Source organism: Athene noctua, chromosome 19 (genome assembly GCF_965140245.1).
Source record: "Athene noctua chromosome 19, bAthNoc1.hap1.1, whole genome shotgun sequence".
Lineage (NCBI taxonomy): Eukaryota > Metazoa > Chordata > Aves > Strigiformes > Strigidae > Athene > Athene noctua.
The window spans coordinates 4,141,150-4,161,941 of NC_134055.1; the positions used below are offsets into that span (position 1 = coordinate 4,141,150).

At 48.0% G+C, this 20,792-nt stretch overlaps 1 protein-coding gene across 1 annotated transcript in view; it reads right to left on the reverse strand.

Moving 5' to 3' along the window:
- Positions 1-1,836: 1,836 nt before the first annotated feature.
- The window catches only part of VPS53 (VPS53 subunit of GARP complex), a 67,970-nt gene continuing 49,014 nt past the window's right edge, over positions 1,837-20,792 (reverse strand). Inside the window, exons 18-22 of the mRNA XM_074922948.1 lie at positions 17,079-17,227; positions 11,722-11,791; positions 8,332-8,469; positions 5,121-5,225; positions 1,837-4,759 (exon numbers count right to left, since the gene is read on the reverse strand). Coding sequence (XP_074779049.1) covers positions 4,589-4,759; positions 5,121-5,225; positions 8,332-8,469; positions 11,722-11,791; positions 17,079-17,227 — 633 coding nt within the window. The 3' untranslated portion in view covers positions 1,837-4,588. The remainder of the gene's footprint in view (positions 4,760-5,120; positions 5,226-8,331; positions 8,470-11,721; positions 11,792-17,078; positions 17,228-20,792) is intronic.

The following is a 20,792-nucleotide window of genomic DNA, read 5'->3' on the forward strand; positions in this document are numbered from 1 at the left end:
GCCAAGGGGGCTCTGCAGCCCACCCTGCCTTGCACCAGCCTCAGACCCAAGGTTCTGCTGCAGCACCAACACCCAGAGCTGCAAATTCTCCTGCTAGGATGAAAAGGAAGTGTTCAACCAGAATTTTAACTGCTCTATAACTACAACACTATCGATAGCCACTGTACTCTGCCCTCTCAGAAAGCCTGTCTATTTTTAAGCCTCTCAAACCGTACCGATCTGTGCAGTCCCCGATGGCATTGAAAATCTTTTCCCATGCCTGTACATCACAGCCTGTTTGTCCACATTATTTACTTTTTAACTGCCTGCACACAGCCGGGACAAAGCAGATAGGAGTATCTTATCAAGATCCTCCTTCCATAAAGGACTTTCCACCAGGCCGGGTGTGCTTGGGTTAATCAACAACTGAACAATAGGCACATTGATGTGTTGGGGGGGGGCCAGGGCTGCGGGCAGGGGGAAGCAAATCAGAAGGATCCCATGATATTTGGTGACGATAGAAAATGATTTCCAAACGATGGGAAATGCCAGGCTGCTCCCCACAGAGCAAACCACGAATTCACCGGGCACGGGAGTCACGCTCACGGTGACGCTTCTGTGCGACGGGATCAACAAGGAGCCCTGGGAACGGTCCGGGGGGGTTGGCTGCAGGGATGAGCGCTGACAGCACGTGGCTGAAGTCGCCGAGTTTTGATCAGATTTTACAGCCCTGCTGCTGCCGCCCTCCATAAACCGCTGAGCCACAAGCCGAGGTTTTCCCATGTGCTGCAACTGGCACAGGCTGATTTTTCCCCTCCCCGTGGGATCCAGACGCCGACAGCAGCCCCGTGAGGTCCCCGTGTTGGGAGAGGGAGGGCCCCACCACTTCCCAGAGGCCTGAGCACAGGGAAACCTGTGTACTCTGGTCCTGGTGACCCCATATCCCAGGCAGAGTCCCAGCAGGGTCCCCCCCACCAGCTCACCACCACCCCCAGACACACCCCCTGTGCTCTCAAAGGCAAGCTCAGACAGGTACTGGAGCCCATGTGCTCCCACCCAGACCGTGGCTCAGGACTGGCGGAGCTGCTCGGGTTTCGAGAAGGGAATGAACACAAGCTTTAACCTAGAAATTTTTGGGTGATGGTAGCACTAGCTGGTGTAATCGGCCCCAGCGGAGCAGGCACGCGGAGGAACGCCTTCTGCCAAAGCCTTTTCTGACACAGCCCAAAGACAAACACTTCAGCTCGTTTTCCTAAGCACAGCAGAGCTGCGGCCTGATGCTGCCGAACAGCATCCACGTCTGCCACCCACCCAGCTGCAGCCAAGAAAAGGCTTGTGGAGACTTGGACATCATCACTCCAACGCTCAAACTCACGGCTGTAAATCTGGTGAAAGAAATAAACATCCGCGTGGCCTGGCGCGGGCTGCTCCTGCCCAAGGGCGGAGGGGGCAGAGCGGTAGGAGAAAAGCAAATGAGTCATTAATTCTCCAAGCGAAAGAAACTCCTCCAACGTCACGCATCGTGTGGAAAAAAGGCACTACCTCTTAATTAATTTCAAAGGAAAAATTAGGCTCTCTCCAGCTGTTAAAATCATCAGAAACGATCTGATTATTTAGGGGCACAAGGTCAGCTCAGCGCAAGGGCACAGAGCGGGACCCCGCTGTGAATGCAGCCGCTGCCTGTGGAGAGTTACTTGCAGAAGCAGCTGAAGTTGGAAAAGCCAGAAAAGAGAGAAGCTGTAGGAGAGAGCAGTGGAGATGGACAGCACAGAGCCCTGGGTCCGGCGTGTTTTGGGTGAGGTCCGTCCCAGCCCTGGGGTTTGCTGCGTGGCAGTTGTACAGAAAACACCCAGCAGATGGACAGCAGTAACCATTTAATTCATTTTAGTGTCACACTCCAACACACAGCCAGAACTACACCTTAGCCAAAAAACATAAAAAGTGGCATTTTATACAGAAAAGAAAAAAAAAAAAATCGTCCTTTATTCCCAGAGATGTAAACCCCAAACAGCTAACATACACATACAGACGTGCCAAATCTGATAAATACCCAAGAGCCAGGGGACTAAACCTTTACACTCAAAGTAAAAAAATGTGGACTTGCTCTCTATAAGTGGAACGAACTGCGAACACCCAGACCTGTAGCATTCTTCAAAGGCCCAAAATAAAAATTCGGTTTTCCTTTTATCTCCAGAATGAAATGTGGAGAATGAAACAGGGGAAGCCTTTGGGGAAAGACACGTGATGATAACTTGAACATCGCCTTCAGTTATTCATAATTTAGAGTCAATCCATAGAGTAAAGAAAAATTAATCTATAAATTATTCATCCCTCCATGGGAATAATGAATCTCTGCAAACCCGTGTTACCCCTCCCCAGCTATTGCATTTGATAACGTGTGAACCATCCTGCACATGCACCTCAAGATAATCTGTCCTTGGGGAAGGGCTGTTTGTAATCCCAACGTACTTTGAACCACCGTTCAGGAGAGGAAATAAATGAAGCAGCAGCGGACTCGGGAAGATTTGTAACACTGGAGTAAACGTCCCTCCCCACAGCTGTTGCTGCTGCTCCGCAATGGACATCACCCCTACAGCTCTCTGCACGCCACAGCCAGCCCCTAAGCCTGAAAATACATCCTCAGGAGTCGGTGTTAGCATACCTGTTAGTGCACACCTTGCTGCAGCAGCAGGGTGCACAGAGCAGCAGTAGAGAACCTGACCAGTGAGGACTGAATCTCTGCAGATTTATCCTTTCTGCTCGAATCCTGTGATCAACTCCTGCCTGTTCAAGTGCAGGCTGACCTGCCGGTGGTGCAAAGAGAAAACAGGATTTTACCAACCAAGCATCAAATTTGCCCTCCCACAGCCCTGGGGCTGAGGAGAGGGAAGGGGACCAGCCTGCACCCGAGAGGGGAGAGTGCTGAAGCATGAACAGGCAGAGACAGCGTGAGTCCAGGTTCTGCCTCAGCCAAGGATTTCTCATTTCACCCTCCCTGGTCCCAGCGAAGCTCTGGGTTTGGGTAGATGCAGCTCATTTTGCTGGAGCGTGGCTGATCCCCCCCTCCCCAGTCCCACACTCCCTGGTGAGCACAGCCCCTATAAATATAGTCCTGAGGCCCAAACCTGACCTGGTGGGGATCACGACCCTCCCAAGAAGGCATCTGACAGCATGATTGCTCCTCACCTGCCAAACTGGTACAGGACTTCTTTTTCCTGCACATGCAAGTGAAGCTCGAGTTAAAATAAAGCAGGCACAACTGGTTGATCTGCCCCTAAACCCATACAGGATTCAATTGTTCATGGTTGGGCATATGCCTTCAAAGTCCCCCAAAAAGGGTACAGAGGAGTTTGGGAAGAAATCCAGCGTTGCTAACGACGAGGTGATGTCTCCCTGCACTGCAGCTCCTTGGGGAAGCTCACACATCCACCAACCCCAACCCTGCTCCACGCTGGCTCTGTGGTTGGGCACCAGCAGGAGCTGGTCCCCCAGGAAGGGGAGCCTGGACTACCTGAAAGACTTTACCTCTGGTTCTCCTCCTCTCTGCACAGCTGAAGGTCAGAGGAGGAGGAGGAAGAGAGGAAGGCTCTCAAAATCTGAGGCTGGTACAAGCATTCTGGGAAGAAGCCCAGGCTCCCCGTTAAAGCCAACGTTTCCAGCATCTCTCCTGCCAAAGGGGCACACCCCTGCTCGGGCCATGCCGGCTGGCGCGAGAACGAGGGGCTGGTGCTGTTTGACACTTGCTCCATGAACAGCCCTTTGTGGAGAGAGGGCGAGAGGCGGTGTGGGCACTCCCATCGGGGACAGCGGCCGAGTCCAGCACACGCGAGAGGAAAAACAAGCAGCTGGAGATGGGCTCTGCAGATGTCCAGGGTTTGGCCTTTAAGCTGTAACAGCGACTGAGGCTGCCGGCTTGTTGGCAGGAGATTTGCCAAGGTGCGGAAGGGAGGAATTCAGCCCTTCCCTCCTGTTTTGAAAAGGATTTGCCTTGCTGTTTTACTGGTGGTTTATGCAGGCCACTCTTGGGAGCAGGGGAGAAATCTGCTTTGGGGTTCTCTCACAGGCATCTCATTAATTCAGTGGAGCTCCAGATGCCTGGATCCCAGCTGTGAAAAGGCTGGGGTGGTTTTGGTGGTGGTGATGGGGTTATTTCCCCCCCTACCTCTCCCCCCCCACCTCCAATATATAATGAAAAAGAGGAACAGCTCTGCAACAGGGAGCGAGCAGTAACACCAAACTCTCAGGCAAAATCCTCAGTGCTGCAGCAGGAGCTCAGCCAGGCTGGATATCACAGCCAGATATTCTCTGAATCCACCTCAACTGTTTTTGTAGCTGCTGACTTCCAAGCACCTCTATTTTCTCCACCACGTGGACCCAGAAATGTCCTGGGTTTCACTCCTGCCAAGCTGCCCAAGGGCAAACACCCTGGTCAGATTGTCCCTCGGTCTGAACGACGACGCAGCACCACGGTGTACGATGGCTGAGATCACAGGGCAGGGGAGCGACGGGACAGGGATTTTTCAGCAGCGCACTGTAAATCGTTAAGTCTGACGAGCTTTGATCCCAGTCACTGCAGCAGTCCTGAGCAACAGAATTTCCTTCTGCTCACTTAGAGCCTTTTTTTGATGAGTTTCTCCAGTTTCCGTATGCGAGAGGACTCCTGCTCAGGCGTAGGAGCGCTCAGCGAGAGGGAGCCGGCGTTCTCCGCTCCGGAGGGGGGGGCCGGGAGGCGCTGGCGGAAGAGGTCCAACATGCTGCTCTGCTCGCTCCTCTTCAGGCCCTGTGGGAGCACACAAGCAAAGCAAGACAGTTAAACTTCACTGATCTGGGAGCAGGTGTGCATGAGACCACCCATTTCAAACCTCAACCTTTTGTTAACCCACCAAGACCTGTATGTAACCCTCTGGATGATCCCGAGACAACCGAGCTCAGCCCCAGGAGCCAGAGCAGCTCTGAGCATGTGAAGTGAACCAAAAAGCTATTCTTCAGTAGCAACTCTACACAGTAGAGAGGATACATTTGCTTTAGGGTGCTCTTCCCACTCCCAAACCCCTCTTCTATATTTCTACTGAAAAAAAGTCACCAATAATCTCAATGCAGTGCTAGTGGACGACCAGAAACTCTGTGGGACAGGTTCTAACCTTCATGTCTAGTATCTTCTGGAAAGTGTCAGTGCTGCAGTCAGCAAGGAGCTTGATGTAATTGTCGACAAACACAACTGGGGGCTCGTGTGGAGCCATAACCACCTGCCGAGAAAAGAAAAAAAGAGATCAGACAAATTCTATGAGTCAAAGCCAGTGCTCAGTCAACTCAGGCACACACGTGACAGCAGGACTGGCTTCTAAAATAAAATGCTTAAGGAACGAGGAGGCTGTATGAGCTGCTAGTAACCGAGAGGTAAAGGTGAGTGAAGTAAAATAAGGAGCAGGAGGAGGACGAGGTCTCTCCACACAGCACTGGTGCTCGGACCCAAGGGGCTGCATGTCATGTTTCAAAGAGCACAGGACTTTGTGCACCCGTGGGCTGGCAGGCACCAGCACATTGTCAAAGCTCAAGATTTTATCTTGTGTGGAGAGTAGTCGAGGAGTCGCTTCAGGGACAAAGGCAGTGCTGGTGGTGGTGGGGACACTTAGAAATTCCCCAGTGGATCAGATCAGGCAGCCTGGATGCAGTCCAGACCCTCACTTGACTTGTGCATCCCTCTGGCTCCTGCTGCCCGCAGGCAGGGCGGAGGCAGCGCGTCGCAGGGGCATCTGACAACACTCTGCAGTGGCTCCCTCCGTCCCAGGGACAGCGTGGCTCAAGCAATCTGCTGAGCACTCCTCCGGCTTCGGACATGGAACCTGACAGGCGAGCGGTGCCACAGGAAGCTGCTCTGTCCTTTGGGGGCAGCTCCTCTTGTACTCTCCTCTGGGGAGAGCGGGATGCAGCAGGTGAACCCCGCCGACATCTGCCCCGGAGCTCACACCCTCTTAGTCCCAGCAATGGTCAGGTCAGGAAAAAAAATTAAAATAGCCTTGAAGCTGGAAAGATGATTATTCATTGTTATATTTTCCTTACAGAAGCAGAGTGCTCCACAGAGAACACATTTTTGATAATGCTGGGCAGCGAACCCATCTTTCTGGGGAAGGGTGTGTGTGTGTGTGAACGTGTGCCTGCACACAGGGCAGAAGCAGCACAGGACCAGACTCTTCCCTGTCTTTGAAAACATTTCCATATGTTTCCATCGACCCAGCTCACCCCACACTGTAGTCTGTCACTGAGACATTTCTTTCTTTCCCTGCATTTCAGACCAATGAAACATCATAGCCATGTATACACTTATAAATCCTTAATTTACAGCCCTTGTAAAAATCTTCTGCCAAGATGAAAAGCTGGAACTTCAGACAGTGAAGCCAGAGGAGAAAGGAAACAGCTCTGCAGGACGTGCGTGCCCTGACACCCTCCTCCCTGCTTGCACCTGCACTTTTGTAGGGCTTAGCTGAATTAATTTCTTCGTGCCATCTACAGGCACAATGATATTCCTACTGGAGTAGCTGCACTGGTATGAGCCCAGGCATGCTACTTACTGTGTGGTGGGATGGTTGTAGGCAGCAGAGGCACCACTTCTGAACCATCTCAGTATGAGGCAGGAGAGCCCTGAAAACACCAAGGACTGTATTAGCCTGTACTTCTGATGGGGTGAAATAGCTCTTAGGGAAAGGACTCTTTAATGTGCAACTTGGAAACAGCAGAGAGAGTCTGAGCACTGATAAAAAGAGACAATCCACAAGGCAAACAGAATGGCTGGAGGTGACCAACAAGATCTGGGCTCCTGCAAGGAAACCTTCCTACAGAAATATGGTGCCAGGCACTTCCGAGAGCCTTTTTTTCTCTCCCAAACCCAAGAGATGGGTACTGACACCAGCCCCAAATGCTGTGTGGGTTACCTAGACTCAGGGGGATCTATTCAGGCACCACGATTAACCAACCTGCCCCTTCCAACCAGTCAGCCCCATCACCCGCTGATTACACGGGGCACTATTTTGTCAAACAGCTCTGCGGAGCGCTGCGTGCCATAAGCGTGTCGCTGTTCAATTCCTAGTTACAGTGACACGGAGCCCTCGACTGAGGCCAGCAGAAGGACTTTATGCAGCAGCACAGCAGGCATGGGATGCCTGAAAAAGCAGTTGTGCTGCTGCTGCACAGCCTGCAGAGCTCCCCGCCCGGGGCACGGGGCTCAAAACCCATCCTTCTCCCATTCTGCTTTCATCTCAATCCCGATGAAGCCAATGTGGTAAATTAACTCCATTACTTTTCCGATTCACATATATGCTCTTTCTGCATGCAACAGGCACCAATCTTCCCTGCTCCTCTGTGAGCAGTACCAGGGTCGTCTTCTTCATGACATTTCTAAGAAAATTTAGACTTGCTTTAATGTATCTACTAACATCTCAGTCACCTTACACCAAAAGCACGGACTTGCAGAACTAATTCTGAATTCAGAATGCAAACTCAGCCATGTCATTACCTTGGGCATGGGAGCAAAGCCACACTGAGCAGCAGGCAAGCACGGAGAGCCCGGGCTCTGCACCCCCTCCCTGCCTTGGCCGTGGTTCACAGGAGGCTCTGCCTGGCAGCTGCCCGTCCTGCCTGACCCCAGGTCCCACTAATTCACTCACAGGAACATCCTCACAGCATTGTTGGTGAGCAGGGGACAATCCCATCACCCAGGAGGGTACAACTGCACAGCTCCCATGGCTTCTCCAGGGATCAAACTTAACTTCTTACTCCAGCCACACAGGGGAAGGGGAGATGGCTTTGCTTGTTACTTTTTATGAAGACAACACACTGCTTTTGGGTCATTTTCCAGGCACCGGGTCTGGAAAATGAAAAAGGACTCTGGTGAATACAGTAACCCAGACATGTTTGCACTGGCTGTTACACTAGACAGTAAACAGGTGACTCAAGCACGGCTTGGCTCCCCGGCACGATGGAGTCTGCACAAAGGCCTGGAGTAACCTGAACTGGAGGGTTTGCCCTGCACCAGACACTTACGGATGCTAGCTCTGATTTTCACAAGCTCCCGAGGGAATCCGGTGCCCCAGCTCTCCTAGTAAGCAGAACTCGAGCCCTCGGTTACCTTGAAAAATGAGGATGAAAACTCAAATGCAATGTTAAAAGAGAGTGGGGGCAAAACCAAGGCGAATAAGCCAGTTCTGTAGAACAGCTGGCAGCACACCCGGAGAGGCTCGCATACGTTCATGTGCAATAGCAGATTGCTGCATTCAAAGGAAGGGCCCCCTGGAATTTGCTCGCTCTGATTCCCAGTCCAGCAGTCTGGCTGGCAGGTTATCAAAAGTCTTGAGTTACCTTCAGGATCATTTCAGCCCGAGTCATGCCTTTCACCACTATCTTTGTGTAGCTGGCAGGAGCCTTCCTCACCACCTGGGACCCAATGGAGGGCAGATCCAGGAGAACCATCTTCAGAGAGTGAGTGTCCAGCAGTAGCTGCAATAATGAATCACACCCTGTTATTCAGGTCTCTTTTACCAAGCTCCATTAGCTCCTATAATCCAACATCCTTAAAAGTTTAACACTTCCCACACTGGAAAAAGCCCTGGGAATTGGACTGTGGGAACAGGAGGGACTGACCAAGGTAACGACACTTCAAGGAGACACAATCACTCGTGGCTACGTATCAACACCACTGGTTAACTGTAACAGAGCACTGTTCTGCTGACTTGAAATGACTTATAGCAGCTCAACATCTGGCACATAAGGCATGGATTTGCCTTTCCAGTCCTCTTCCCCTTGACAGGATACAGTGAAACAATCTCGATTACCTGGAGCTGTATCATTATTTGGATACTGAGGTCAAATGAATTAACACCATGCTTCCTCCTGCACCCAACCACCCATTACGTCAGGTTTTCTGCATTTACTCAACCACTTTTTTTATCTTTAAAAAGAAAACCACAAGGCAATACAACTACACTGCGAACTGCTCAATATCCTGCGCTCACTGGTACATTGAGACTCACAGCCTGTATGTTGGTTTTTACTAGAGCAGCGACTAAATAAGCAGCAGCCACGAAATTCAGCCCATCAGACAAGCACTGTCTGATGACAAAATGCTGTGGGGGTTAGAGTTTCTTAGAGCAAAATCGCCCCAAATACTGCACTCTTCTGATTGCACAAGGTATATTTAAAGAGGTGAGACAAGACTAGTGAAGGACAGAAATCTGAAATCAAGCTAGATGAAGAAGAGCACAATTTATTTCCACAGCAGCGAGTGTGAAAGCCTGCCGGACTGTCGGCATACCAGTATTTCCTGCTGAAGGGCTTTCAGGAGCAGGTGGAAGCCTGTTCTGGAGTGACACACGTTACAGAACCCTCCCAGTCACCGTGACCAAATGAACATTTATGGTACGGCTTCCAGCACACGTGGGAATTCACTTCAGATAGAAAGGACTGAGCTGAGGAGGCGGCCTGGGTCACACCAGCTCAAATCTGGACCCTGTTATCTGCGGCAGCGTATCGTTGCTGTGTGCTGCCGGTTTCAGGGTTTGCATGAGATGAACTGATGCCATCAATCTCCTCCTGGGAAGCCAGGAAACCACAGCACAAACGGGCAGCTCTGTGCACCCCAGAGCCTGGTGTCAGCTCAGGCTGTCATAGCTGGATTCCTGCTGGATCCCATAGATGGGAAGATTTTTCCATGGTTCCCAGGTAAATTCACTCATGTTTTGTGCGCTCTGCAGCCTTTGCACAGATGCAGCACTCGCAGGCTCTATCCCCTCACCCTATTTCCCCCTGTTACCCATTCGAGGTCCCTGGCATTGCTAACTCACTGCCAAAGCTTGCCAAGATGGAAAATTGTTGTTAAGGCAGAGACACAAACACAGAAAGTGAAACTCCACTGAACACCTTGGTAAATGCCACCCTAGTGTCCAGATTTCAAACATGATTATTAGCAAACAGCAGGAAAAGCTGTGTTTTGGGCCAGGAAAGCATATTCCACAGCAACATTTGCACCAGGGGAGAAAAACTGGTATGGAAAGATGCTGGTGGGTGACCAGAGAGGTGTTCAAAAGATGCTAAGGCAACCGAGGACCTACATGCTGCAGAGAGAGATCAGCTTCTGAAGGCCTCTGTACATCTAACCCCAGGAAGGTATGTCCCACTTATAATGAGATATATTCACTGTGAATCAGGCTAACAAAAACCTTCCCAGTCTGCTTTAAAGAAGCAAATTGGGCCTGTTATTCCAACACAGTAATATTAAAACCTTTTAACATTAAAGACAAGCCCACTGCTGGCAATGGGCTAATCACTTTAGATGCTTATTTAAAAGAAGACTTCATTTAATCACTCTCAGGTTATTGCTCATCGCACAAGACGAGCAGGACCCACGCTTCACTCATTTGCTTTTCATTAAGAAAGAGGAAGGTTTTGATGTAAAGCTCCTGTTTCATTTTGCAGACACACACTGCTCAGAACCCATCTTTGATGCTTAAAACCCAATCAGCTTTCAAGGGACCAATTTGAAGCTCACAGTAGTCCCATTAGGGATGATTCTGATTTTTTTTTTAATTTTTAATTAGCCCACAGGGGAGCAGCTGTACGTGCAGGGGACAGCTGAAAGCCTGCTTCATCCAAACCTTGTCCTCATAGTGGGGTCCCAGCCCCAGGCAGGGGTGGGACATGGAGGATCACAGCCCTGCAGCTGCACCCATGGTCTCAAGGCAATAAATACCCTGAGCTGCCCACAGGCAATAAATACCCACTCATGGGCAACTTGGAGACAGCAATTTTTGGGGACAGAATAGAGAAAACACTGCCCTACACCTCCACAACCCCATCCTTCCCGCATGCCTCAAGCCCCCATCACAGACATGTGGAGGAACCAACCTGCACTCAGCATACACGCTGCCATGGGAAACCAAACACTCTGGGTGTTACATATTCAACACTTAAAAAAGAAAAAAAAAAGCCTTGGTTGTTTAAACTACATGAGTTGAGAAACTGCCTGGATACCTGGTGTTTCGGGTCACAGGTTTTATTTTTTTGTTGTTTTTTTTTCTGGTAAAGTTTTCCTGTGGTCTCACTTCCCCTCCAAATAATGCTCCCTACATCAATTCCTTTTAATGAGCAGACATATGTATGAATAAAGGATTAAAGCTATTACTGCACAGGCCCTTTCATGGTCCACCCTCCACCCTGGCACTTCTTGAAGGGGAGAAAAGTGTAAGCACATCTCATCCAGCAACTACAGGTTGACCATACCCCAGCTCTTCTGAGCAGAGAAGCAACAGCTTGAGTTTAACCCTGGGAGAAGGCACAGTAGCAGCAGAGGGAGATTTGGGAAAGGACGGGACAGAAAAACAACAGTCTTCTAAGAAGGACACAGAAGCTTCTTGCAAGAGTTTCTACCATGAGCAAGCACACCGAAGACTGAATCTCATTGTGACACCTTAAGAGGTTTGTTGTTCCTGTGCTACTGTTAATTTGACTGACAAAGAGCTCACGCTCTTGGGAAGGTGCCCAGGACCCCTCTCCCAGGACAGGTTTAATTGTGACAGGATCACTGTAAACCTGCTTCCACTCTGCCCTGTACCAGAGTGTATCCCTGCTGCCTCAGCTGTACCAGAATTTAGGACACATAACTCAGCTCTCTGTTCCTTTTTAAGAAAAACTGCCTCAACTTCTTGGAACACATATGTGATAAATATTACAGCCAATGCAACTACTTTTTCTTACCTGTTCTGCGCCCACCATGCTAATAGGTTTGCACTTGAAGAGATGGTTAATGAACTTGGGAATGAAGGAGCTGCAGAGAAGAGACAGAAAATGACACATATATATGTCAGTATTTGGAGTCTTCTGTGGTAACAAAGCATGCAAAAACAAACCAGGATGGCTTTCCAAAAAGACACTGTAAGTGTCTGGTTCTCAAGCTGACTCCAGCCACATCAAGTCCACTAAACAACAAACCAACGCTGGGTACAATTCTTTTGCTTTAATCCACGCTGATCTCTAAATTAACTGAGAAGCTGCACACATACTCCATGTAAATAAACTGCTATAAACTATATATGAAGTGTTACAGTACAAGGTCAAGAACAAGCAAACAAGCTGTTGTACCTAATAAAACCAGCCACACGCCAGGATTAGTATAGTATTCATGGAGTGGAAGTATCTTGACTGTATCCAGAATCTACATTTTACTGCATACTAGTAATTCTGTAACATGCATATTACACACCGAACTTGGGGTCCAGCCAAGGCTGGAGGTCTGCTGGGCCCTGGACATTCACACAGAAAGGCACTCTTCCAGAAAGCTTCTGGCCAACACAATCAAAGACAAGAAAAAGTTTTGTGAAAAGGAGAACATCATTACCCTATTCTAGTAACGTGGACTTCAGGCTCAGAAAAGCGACTAAGTTATGTACACTCAACCAGGGAGAATCTGGCAAAGATGGAAGCCCAATATTTGTCACCTTGGACAATGTACTCCAGAGGGTCAGCTTTGGTCTTTTTGCTTCTTGACTTGAGGCTTTGTGGTAGTTTCATTCTTCGGTGGAGCAGCAGATGCTCCCTTCCTGCAGAAGCACTGGCTGAGCACCTGCAAGCCAAGCTCCTGCCCCACCTACTCTACCAACACACAGCAAAACTCATGCTCAGGACAGGAACAAAACTCAGGAAAACTCAGGAGGCAAACGCGAGGAGAGTGGCCAGTGCGAGCAACACAAACTCCATCTGTCAGGACCACACCACCCATACTCCTGTCTTCATTTTGCTGCCTGGTATTTTAATGTACTCTGCTTCTTTCACATGGCCTTCTTTGGCTGAATGCCTACAAGGCTCATGTTTCCGGGACCTTCTCCACGACCTGGTGGCAGGTCTAAGATTTTAATGGTTCTGTCCTAAGTTCATATAAGTCGGTCTGCTTTCTGTCCTTTTGAATGAGGTGCTGTTTACGCTGATGATCTAAATTCAGTGTGGTTTCCCCCTTGCATCTGTCAAGCTATTTCTTTCCTTCCCACGAAGCAAGGAGCATGGACAGCATCTTGTTTGTCCTGCCACCTGTTTTCCAAGCCAGGACATTTATTTTTTGCCCTTTCTCATGGAAGAATGACAAAAGCGTAACTCAGGCACAGAGCATGCCAAGCTGCTGAGCAAATTGAAAGAAATGGTTGAAGGAAAGAGTCCTTCCAAGCGAAGGCTCCTTCCTTTCCCCTTCCCTCAGACACAGCCACGACCTTTCTCAGTGAATCATCTTTTCCTGGAGAGGCGTCAAGGAGAACAATTTCAAACTACTAGTGAGAACCAGCTACTGGGCTGCCCCAAACAGCTTTGAATTTGGCCACCAGAGAAACAACCTTGGCAACAAAATGCAAATATGAAGAGGAAAACAAGCCCTGTCTCCTCCTGCGCAAAAGCATTACAGCAGAGATGTAACTTATCTGTTTTAGAAGTCCATTTTTCAGGTGTATAAGTAATTCCCAGAGGGCAATTAGAGCATGCCAAGTACAGCTGGAGCTTAGGTGATCCTATAAAGTGATCAGTCAGTAGCAGCTCTGGGTGCAGCAGCGCTCTGCAAGTGGAAGAGTGCAAGAGATTAATTGCACCTTTGATCTTGCATGTAGGTCCAACTCTCCCACCTTCTGCGAGGTCAGACGTGGAGCTTAATGCTCATGTTGTGGATGAGAAACAGGGCGAGCCTTTCTTTCTGCAAGGTGGCAGATCAGGAGCCAGAGGAACCCCTCCCCTTTTTTTAATCTTCTCTTCTATATAACCACATGGTCTCCCCTAGACAGCATTCTGTCTTGCATGAAACAATTCCCAGGCCCCTTAGGATGGCCACCCACAATCAGTGCAGAAGGGTAAAGCGACCTTCCATCCCCACATGCCTGTTATTTCACGCTGCCTTATTGGAAACAGCTTCTCAATTCCAGCAGGATAGACAAGACAAACTGTAAGATCCAAGGGCTGCTCTGGTACTTTTTTTTTTTTTTTTTTGACTAGCAGAGACCATCAAGAGCAGTTAACTGAAAAATTCACTCGAGTCTCTTGCCTAGGCTGGACTCAGTGCTTGGCTCTCTTTGCATACAGCAGGCAATCCTCATGCGAATAATACGTGCGTATTCAATGGTAATGCTCTGCACGAGGTTTCGTACTCTAAATGCCTTTACTCCCTGCACATCCACAGAGCTAGACTGGATGCCAGAATTCATTTACAGTTTCAGCTATAAAAATGAATCCAGCAAACCCTCCATAGAAGCAGACAAGTCCCCCGTGTAATAATAAAGCAGTGCAAGACAGATTAGGAACCTAAAGCACAGAAACCACAGCATCTGAGAGGCTCCCATCCAAGAGGAGTGGCTCTGCCAAAGCCAGTGTTTTCCTAATCCCCTGCACTGGTGATGCATCAAACACAATGCCTTGCTAAGCGAGGCAGACAGAGATGCAACCACAGTCTGTCGTCTGATGGGAGACGAGCTACTGCAGGACATCATCCAAAGCGTCCGGGTGTCACTGAGTCACTGCAGCTGAGAAGGGTTTTGCTTTACGCCACCCTCCGAGGTGGTGACCAGCCCTTGCAGGCTCGCCCAGGCTTAGCTCAGCTCATTGCTTCGAAACCTCCAAAAGTCTCCTCGTCACGATCGTCTTCCACCTAACAGCTCCCGCTAAAAGCACGATGCAAAGGCCAGAGCAACCGGGAGGATGCCTGCTGCAGCTACCCACCACGCCTGGCTGTTCGTGACGGACGAGCCGCGTTTCTGGCGAGGGGGAGAGCTGTTTGTTTTTCCTGTCTCTCGGTTCTAATCTCTTCCTCATTGAGGTCAGGTCACAGACTTCCCAAACACATCTCGGCCTAGCAGCCACGGCTCCACCGCTGTGGTTTTTGATTTCAAAGGATACAGACCAAGGTGCAGGGAGAACAGAGCCCCTCACCCTGCCTGCGAGTGCCTCCTGGAAAGCTTCTCACTATTTCAAGGGAGTGAGGGTTGCATATTGGTCAAAACAAAGCAAAAATGACAAATTAGGTTAAAGGATTGATGCAATTTCTGATGGCCATTTTTCTTCTTCCAGACTTGGCTCAGATCCCTCAGTTTTAAATTTAGTGACTTTAGATGCCTTCTCCCCTGTGGTCCTGTAACTCAACACGAGCGCTTTATACAATCCATTAGAGCTGAGAAGTGGCTGGCAGCTCAAAAAGACACAGGCATTACCATACAGAGAAGCACAATGCCTGTTAAAAGGTTTTTCAGCATTGCAGAGCACACAAAAGGCCAGGTATTTATATCGGGCAGGCCAGTATATTCCATAAGAATTCAGAGCTTCAAAAATATAAATGTTTGTACACGTTAAAGTGTCATAAGCATTTTAAGGTCAGTGCACCCTTACTACTGGGCTAGTTCTCCTTAAAACAGAGTTGTACAGAAGGACTCTAAATATGATCCAGCAAAAACAATCTTGAGGAACCAAATTTTCACTTCTACATCCGATCCATGGAACAGTGAATTCAGGACTGTCTCTTAGTTTTAATGTGCTGTAGATCAGAGCTGTAGTTGTCTTTAAAAAGGTTTTGAAGTGGAGCAGTAGTTTTGCAGTTTCTCTGCTCTTCTGTGGAACAAGCTGTGATGAAGGCACCCAGCTCAGATGTGAACTTTTCTCAAATGTGAGAGCTGGGTATTTTATCCAGAGTTTACTTGGTATGTGCTTAGCAATAAAGTTAAAAGGGAGGCAAATAAGCTGAGGTATTAAGAGTGTGCTGTGAACAGCTGAGTAAATGGGGTTTTTTATTTATCACCATGTTAGCGATTATAAAATTCAAGCGTAACCACATAGAAAGCTTAAGTGCAATAAATTTTCACTGAGACAGCATTTCAAACAGTGATTATGGGCAACGTCATAATATGATTTATCAGTAACTGCTCCTTAATGCAAACTAATGAGTACCTTGAGATAGAAAGGGGGAACGAAACTCTCAGGCCAGCCTCCTGGCTGTGAAGGCTGACAGTTCTCAGGGGAGGCTGCTGCATCCTTCCCTGCTGAGGCAAGAGCTGAAGCTCCAGTCTCAAACCCACACAGTAACTGCCAGGCCATACAGTTTATTTCAGGATGATTAGCTTATTATAGATGAATGAAACGTTAAGGTATTTTAGTGCGACACACGATACGCACGGTCCCGCTCCCAAGTCTACCAGCATAGTCACATGCAACACCAAAAGCAGAAGCTACAATTGGCAGAGTCCTCCTGAGGGTTTTTCTTGGGGCACTGGTATGTAAAGCTCAGCTGGCCACAGGCAAGCAAGGAAGAGTTCAAAATATCTTCCCAAAGAACTGAATTTTTGTTTCGGACACACAGCTACCAAGTTTGGATGCCCAAGAGATGCTGGAGAGCTGCACCCTCAACCCTGAATCCAGAGGCAAGGGGCATTTCTGTCTCATCTTCCAGTTCTTCCACGCTGCTCGACTTTAAGTGATTTACCAGGAAGACACTCATAATATCCTCCAAAATCTGAATGTATATTTCCCCTCTGGAATGAAATGTTTTTACACAGAAAAGCAGCTTTTAGACTGTGAAGGTAGAACATACTCATCACACATGCCCTCCTTACAGTGCTATAGCTATTTTAAAAGTTATTTTGAGGCACGTGATACACCAGATCTCTCAGTACCTGCAAGCATCGCAGCCTCTTCTCACTGGAAGGAAAGTAAGTCCCCATAGCAAGAGTCATGTCTACATTCAAAACTTCTTAAAGACATCCAACCCAAACCCTTCTGCTGGCTAACAGTAGACAGGGATCACCACAATATTTTATGGGGTGGTTCAGGCACGTGAGGAGGAACCAATCAATACAAATACCTGAGAAAATTTGCCTCTGCAGAAAACTTGACAAGATATTGAAGTATCTTTTAACCTTTCCAGCAGCTGCTGGTATTTGCTGTTCTACTCCACCTCCCTCTGTGGTCTCCTTGGATGGAGAGGGTCTTCACCTAGACATGAACAGCCACTGATGCTGCACGCTAGAAATAGTTTATCATGTAGAAACAGGCTACTGGGAAGCAGAGACCTCGACAAACTCTGTGCCACATCGGTAACTTACTTTGCAAATTTTATGCAGAACTGAGTGAAATACTTTCTCGTGGAGGCCAGATTGTCACGGATGATAGGGACATTCTGCTTAATGTGGAGAATCACTGAGGTGACATAAGGACTCTGGTCACCGACGTGTTCCACGTTCTGCCACTGCATCTGCACAAAGGGGAAAAAACAACCAAAAAGACTGTTTAACTCTAAGATTCAAGCAATAGGTAAGGAAAACTGCACAAACTTCCTGCCAAAAGATCTCTAAGGAATCATCAAGAGACTGCGTCTGCAATTCACCACCAAGGTCAAGTTCTTCGTCACTACACTGACTGAGCAAAGCCTTTCCACAAGAAGATACAAAGAAAACCCAGAACAGCCCTTTTTGCACCAGAGCAGAGAGTGATCGTGACCAGTAACCTACACAGACGAGGACCACTAGGATTCAAAAAGCTTTTGGAGCATGCCAGACTGCCTTAATATTTAACAGTTTCCAGTTTGCTGGGATGAAGTGCCCATATAAATCCTGATTACAGGCATTTGAGAAAATATCTGCAAGCTTGCAAAGTCTGGATTCCTGTATGGCAGCCAAGACTTTAATACTGGTGAGACTGATGACAGATAGATGGAAGAGGTAGAAATAGTCTTAAAGTCCAAAGCACTCTACACCAGTGTGGCTCACACTGAAAACAATTCTGGTGTATAAGCTAGGATGCCAACTTCAGCTCATCCCAAATACACGTCAAAAATACAAACCAAGAAGAGTTACTCAACCTCCCATTTTGTTTTCATTTACTGTCAGCAGAAAGGCAACAGAATAGCCCCTGTGAGCCAGATGTGCGATTCCCTTGACTTTCTCTGAGCCTTATTTGCAGTACAGAGGGAGTACACAGTGTAAGTTATGTGAAAAACAAAGAGGTAATTGGGTAAGGCCTGGCCAAGCGTCCATGTGTATAACAAAGTCTCACTGAGGAAAACAAGCATCCAGAAAAGCACTCTTAGCTCTGCTGATGGTCAGAGACTACTGCCATGTGCTCCAACTGACTGTTTGGAGATACCGTTCCTCACTCTGAAGATGAAACAGGAGGAAAACAGCTATGAAATCGGGGTAGGAAACTGGGTACGTGCAGAAGACAATTTTTTTCCTTTGAGGGGGTGTTTGTCCTCAAACTTGTTTTCTCAAGTTCTAGATTTTGCATGTAATTTTTTTTTTATTCCTGGTTTTCACTTAATTACTGCTACTTTGTCCACTGCAACCCAGCTGATTCAATTCCATCCAGACAACATGCAGCCTCAGTGACTTAATGGGCAAGAGAAGCCAAATTCTTTGCAAAACCACAGTGTCTGAGAGAGTCTGCATGTGTCCTACCAAAGCTGCCTTTATTTAAACCAACCAACTAACCCCCAACCTCTCACATCACCGGGGTAGCTAGAAGGAATATCTCTCATCACCTGCTCTACAGGTTTTTCATTCCGTCTTACTTCCATTTGGAAGGTTGCTCAAGAAAGAACTGCTTTTCTGCTCCTCATGGTACTTGTCATACCTGAGAAAAATACTTTGTGCCTGTCTCCCCAGTGGACTCACACATTCCCAGTGCTGTCCCTTCTTGACAGACAGCAATCCTCAACCAACAGACCATCCCCACGTAGTGGGAACGGCCAGAAAGTGGGATGGGACTGCTGAGCTGAATTATTGAAACAACAATAAAAAAGTAGCTTTTTCATTTGGTTGGTCTTCATTCCAAAAGCAGTGCTGTACAACCAAACCTTTAAAGCCTAACAGTAAAAATAACCCTTTGTGTGTGTGTGTTTCACCCCCCCAAAAAAACCCGGTAGCTGCACTGAAAGACATAGTAGACATACTGAAAAGTCATCAAAAGAAATACGAGCCCAACTCTTCTGGTAAAGCTTTGTTCCTGTCATTTTAAATTTATTCCTCTTTTTCCCTTGTCCTATGTTTTTCTTGGGATATCCACATCGTTTACATGCACAAGCTGAAAATGAGCCTGAAGAACAGGAGCAGCAAGGCCTCGCACTCACCGGCGAAAGGGAGAACCCAGCACGGGGGGTGGCCAGGTGCTACCTTCAGAGCTGGTTTTCACACCAAAATCCACAGGATCCTCAAGATTTTAGGGCGCTTTCTTAAAAAGGGGAGGAGAAAGGAGAAACCCTGAGGAGAACTGGGGTGGTGTGGCTAAGAGCTGCACTAACTTCTGGGCATAGTGGGGGGCTCCAGGGCTCTGCCCGGCTGGTGGTGCCCATGTCCCCACATGTCCCTGTGTCCCCAGAGAGCTGCAAGTGGGGTGGCAAGGCCAAACCAGGAACCACCAGGTCCCTCCCTCCATGTTCAGCACGGACATGGGTCTCTACCGAAGGGGTTGTTTCATGATTTAATGGAGGACAAACCAGCCTCCACGGCTCCTCGTGCTCAGCAGCATCCCACTGCTGGCTTATCGTTACAGGCTCCGGACGGGGCACGGGGAGCATCCAGGACCTTCCCCCCTGACCTCGTGTTGCTCATGCAGGAAGAGGTGGGAGGGGAGAGGAAAGCCAGTGGGTGTTGCAGGCAGCAGATATTGCTGCCTTTGAAACTGCCTCCCTCGTTTTCTGACACGAGTTTTGGGTTGCACTGTTGCACGCTGCACCTTGTTTGAGGGCTAAAATGCACTCACGCTGACTTTTAATTAGCGGCTGGCAGCTCTGATTGCTCTGCTTTTGGGGTTTTCCTTGTATGTATTGGAGAGATTATTAGAGCTCTGTGTTTAAGGGCTTGCTGTTGTCCACTCAATTGTAAGGAAGTAGGAAACTGTAGCTGTGCCAAAAGGTTTTAGCAAAATATAAAAAACCAGCAAGCGATCAATATGAGTCACTAAAATGTCCCCCAGCCCCACTTACAAGCACAGTTTTACATATAAATCGACGTTTAATTTAGCAAGTAAATCAAACCTTATCCAGTGCAATCCATAAACTTAATTGGGGCAAAAATATCCCATGCAGATTAGCAGTTCCCTCAACCCAACAATTAAAAAAAAAAAGCACCCCAGGCAATTTAAGCACCTGCTACAGATCAGTACAACACATTCACAGCACTTTGTTCTCCAGAGTATGACAACAGGGGTTTAGGGCAAATTCCTCTCCCACCCCACACCCCAGCTCCCCGTCCTACAGCCGTATTTAATCATTCTACACCTGCTGTAAAGTTTGAGTAAAGATTATCACCTACAAATTTTGTAATATGGGGCCTTCTCATCATTTACCATTTTTTTCCAGAACACACAAGGTAAAGAATCAGTGAAACTGAGCCCCATTCCCAGCTGAAAGCAATATTCACGATACCATTTTCTGTGTTAAATCTCTCAAAGTGGCCGGCAGCCAAAGTGGATTTAGAGGTTTAAGTATTTCTTAATTTACCTCTATACTTACCGAACATTTTTGCAAGGACAAAAAAAAAAAAAAAAAAAGTCAGACTCCAACAAAGGACTGAGAATGTTGAATCTTGGAGGACACCAGAGTGAAGTAAATGAAAAGAAGCGAAAAAAAGAAGAGCCCTAATGGAGTAGGGGTGTTGAGACACACATGCCTTTCCCAGTGCAGGAAAATTGGAATGGATCAGGCACACAGTCTATTCCTTTAATAAAGACTGAAATTTTACACATCCTAATACTAACGCTGTGTTTAAATAATTATATCCATTTCTTATTCAACTGTCAGAGTAATAACCCAGCCCTGAAGG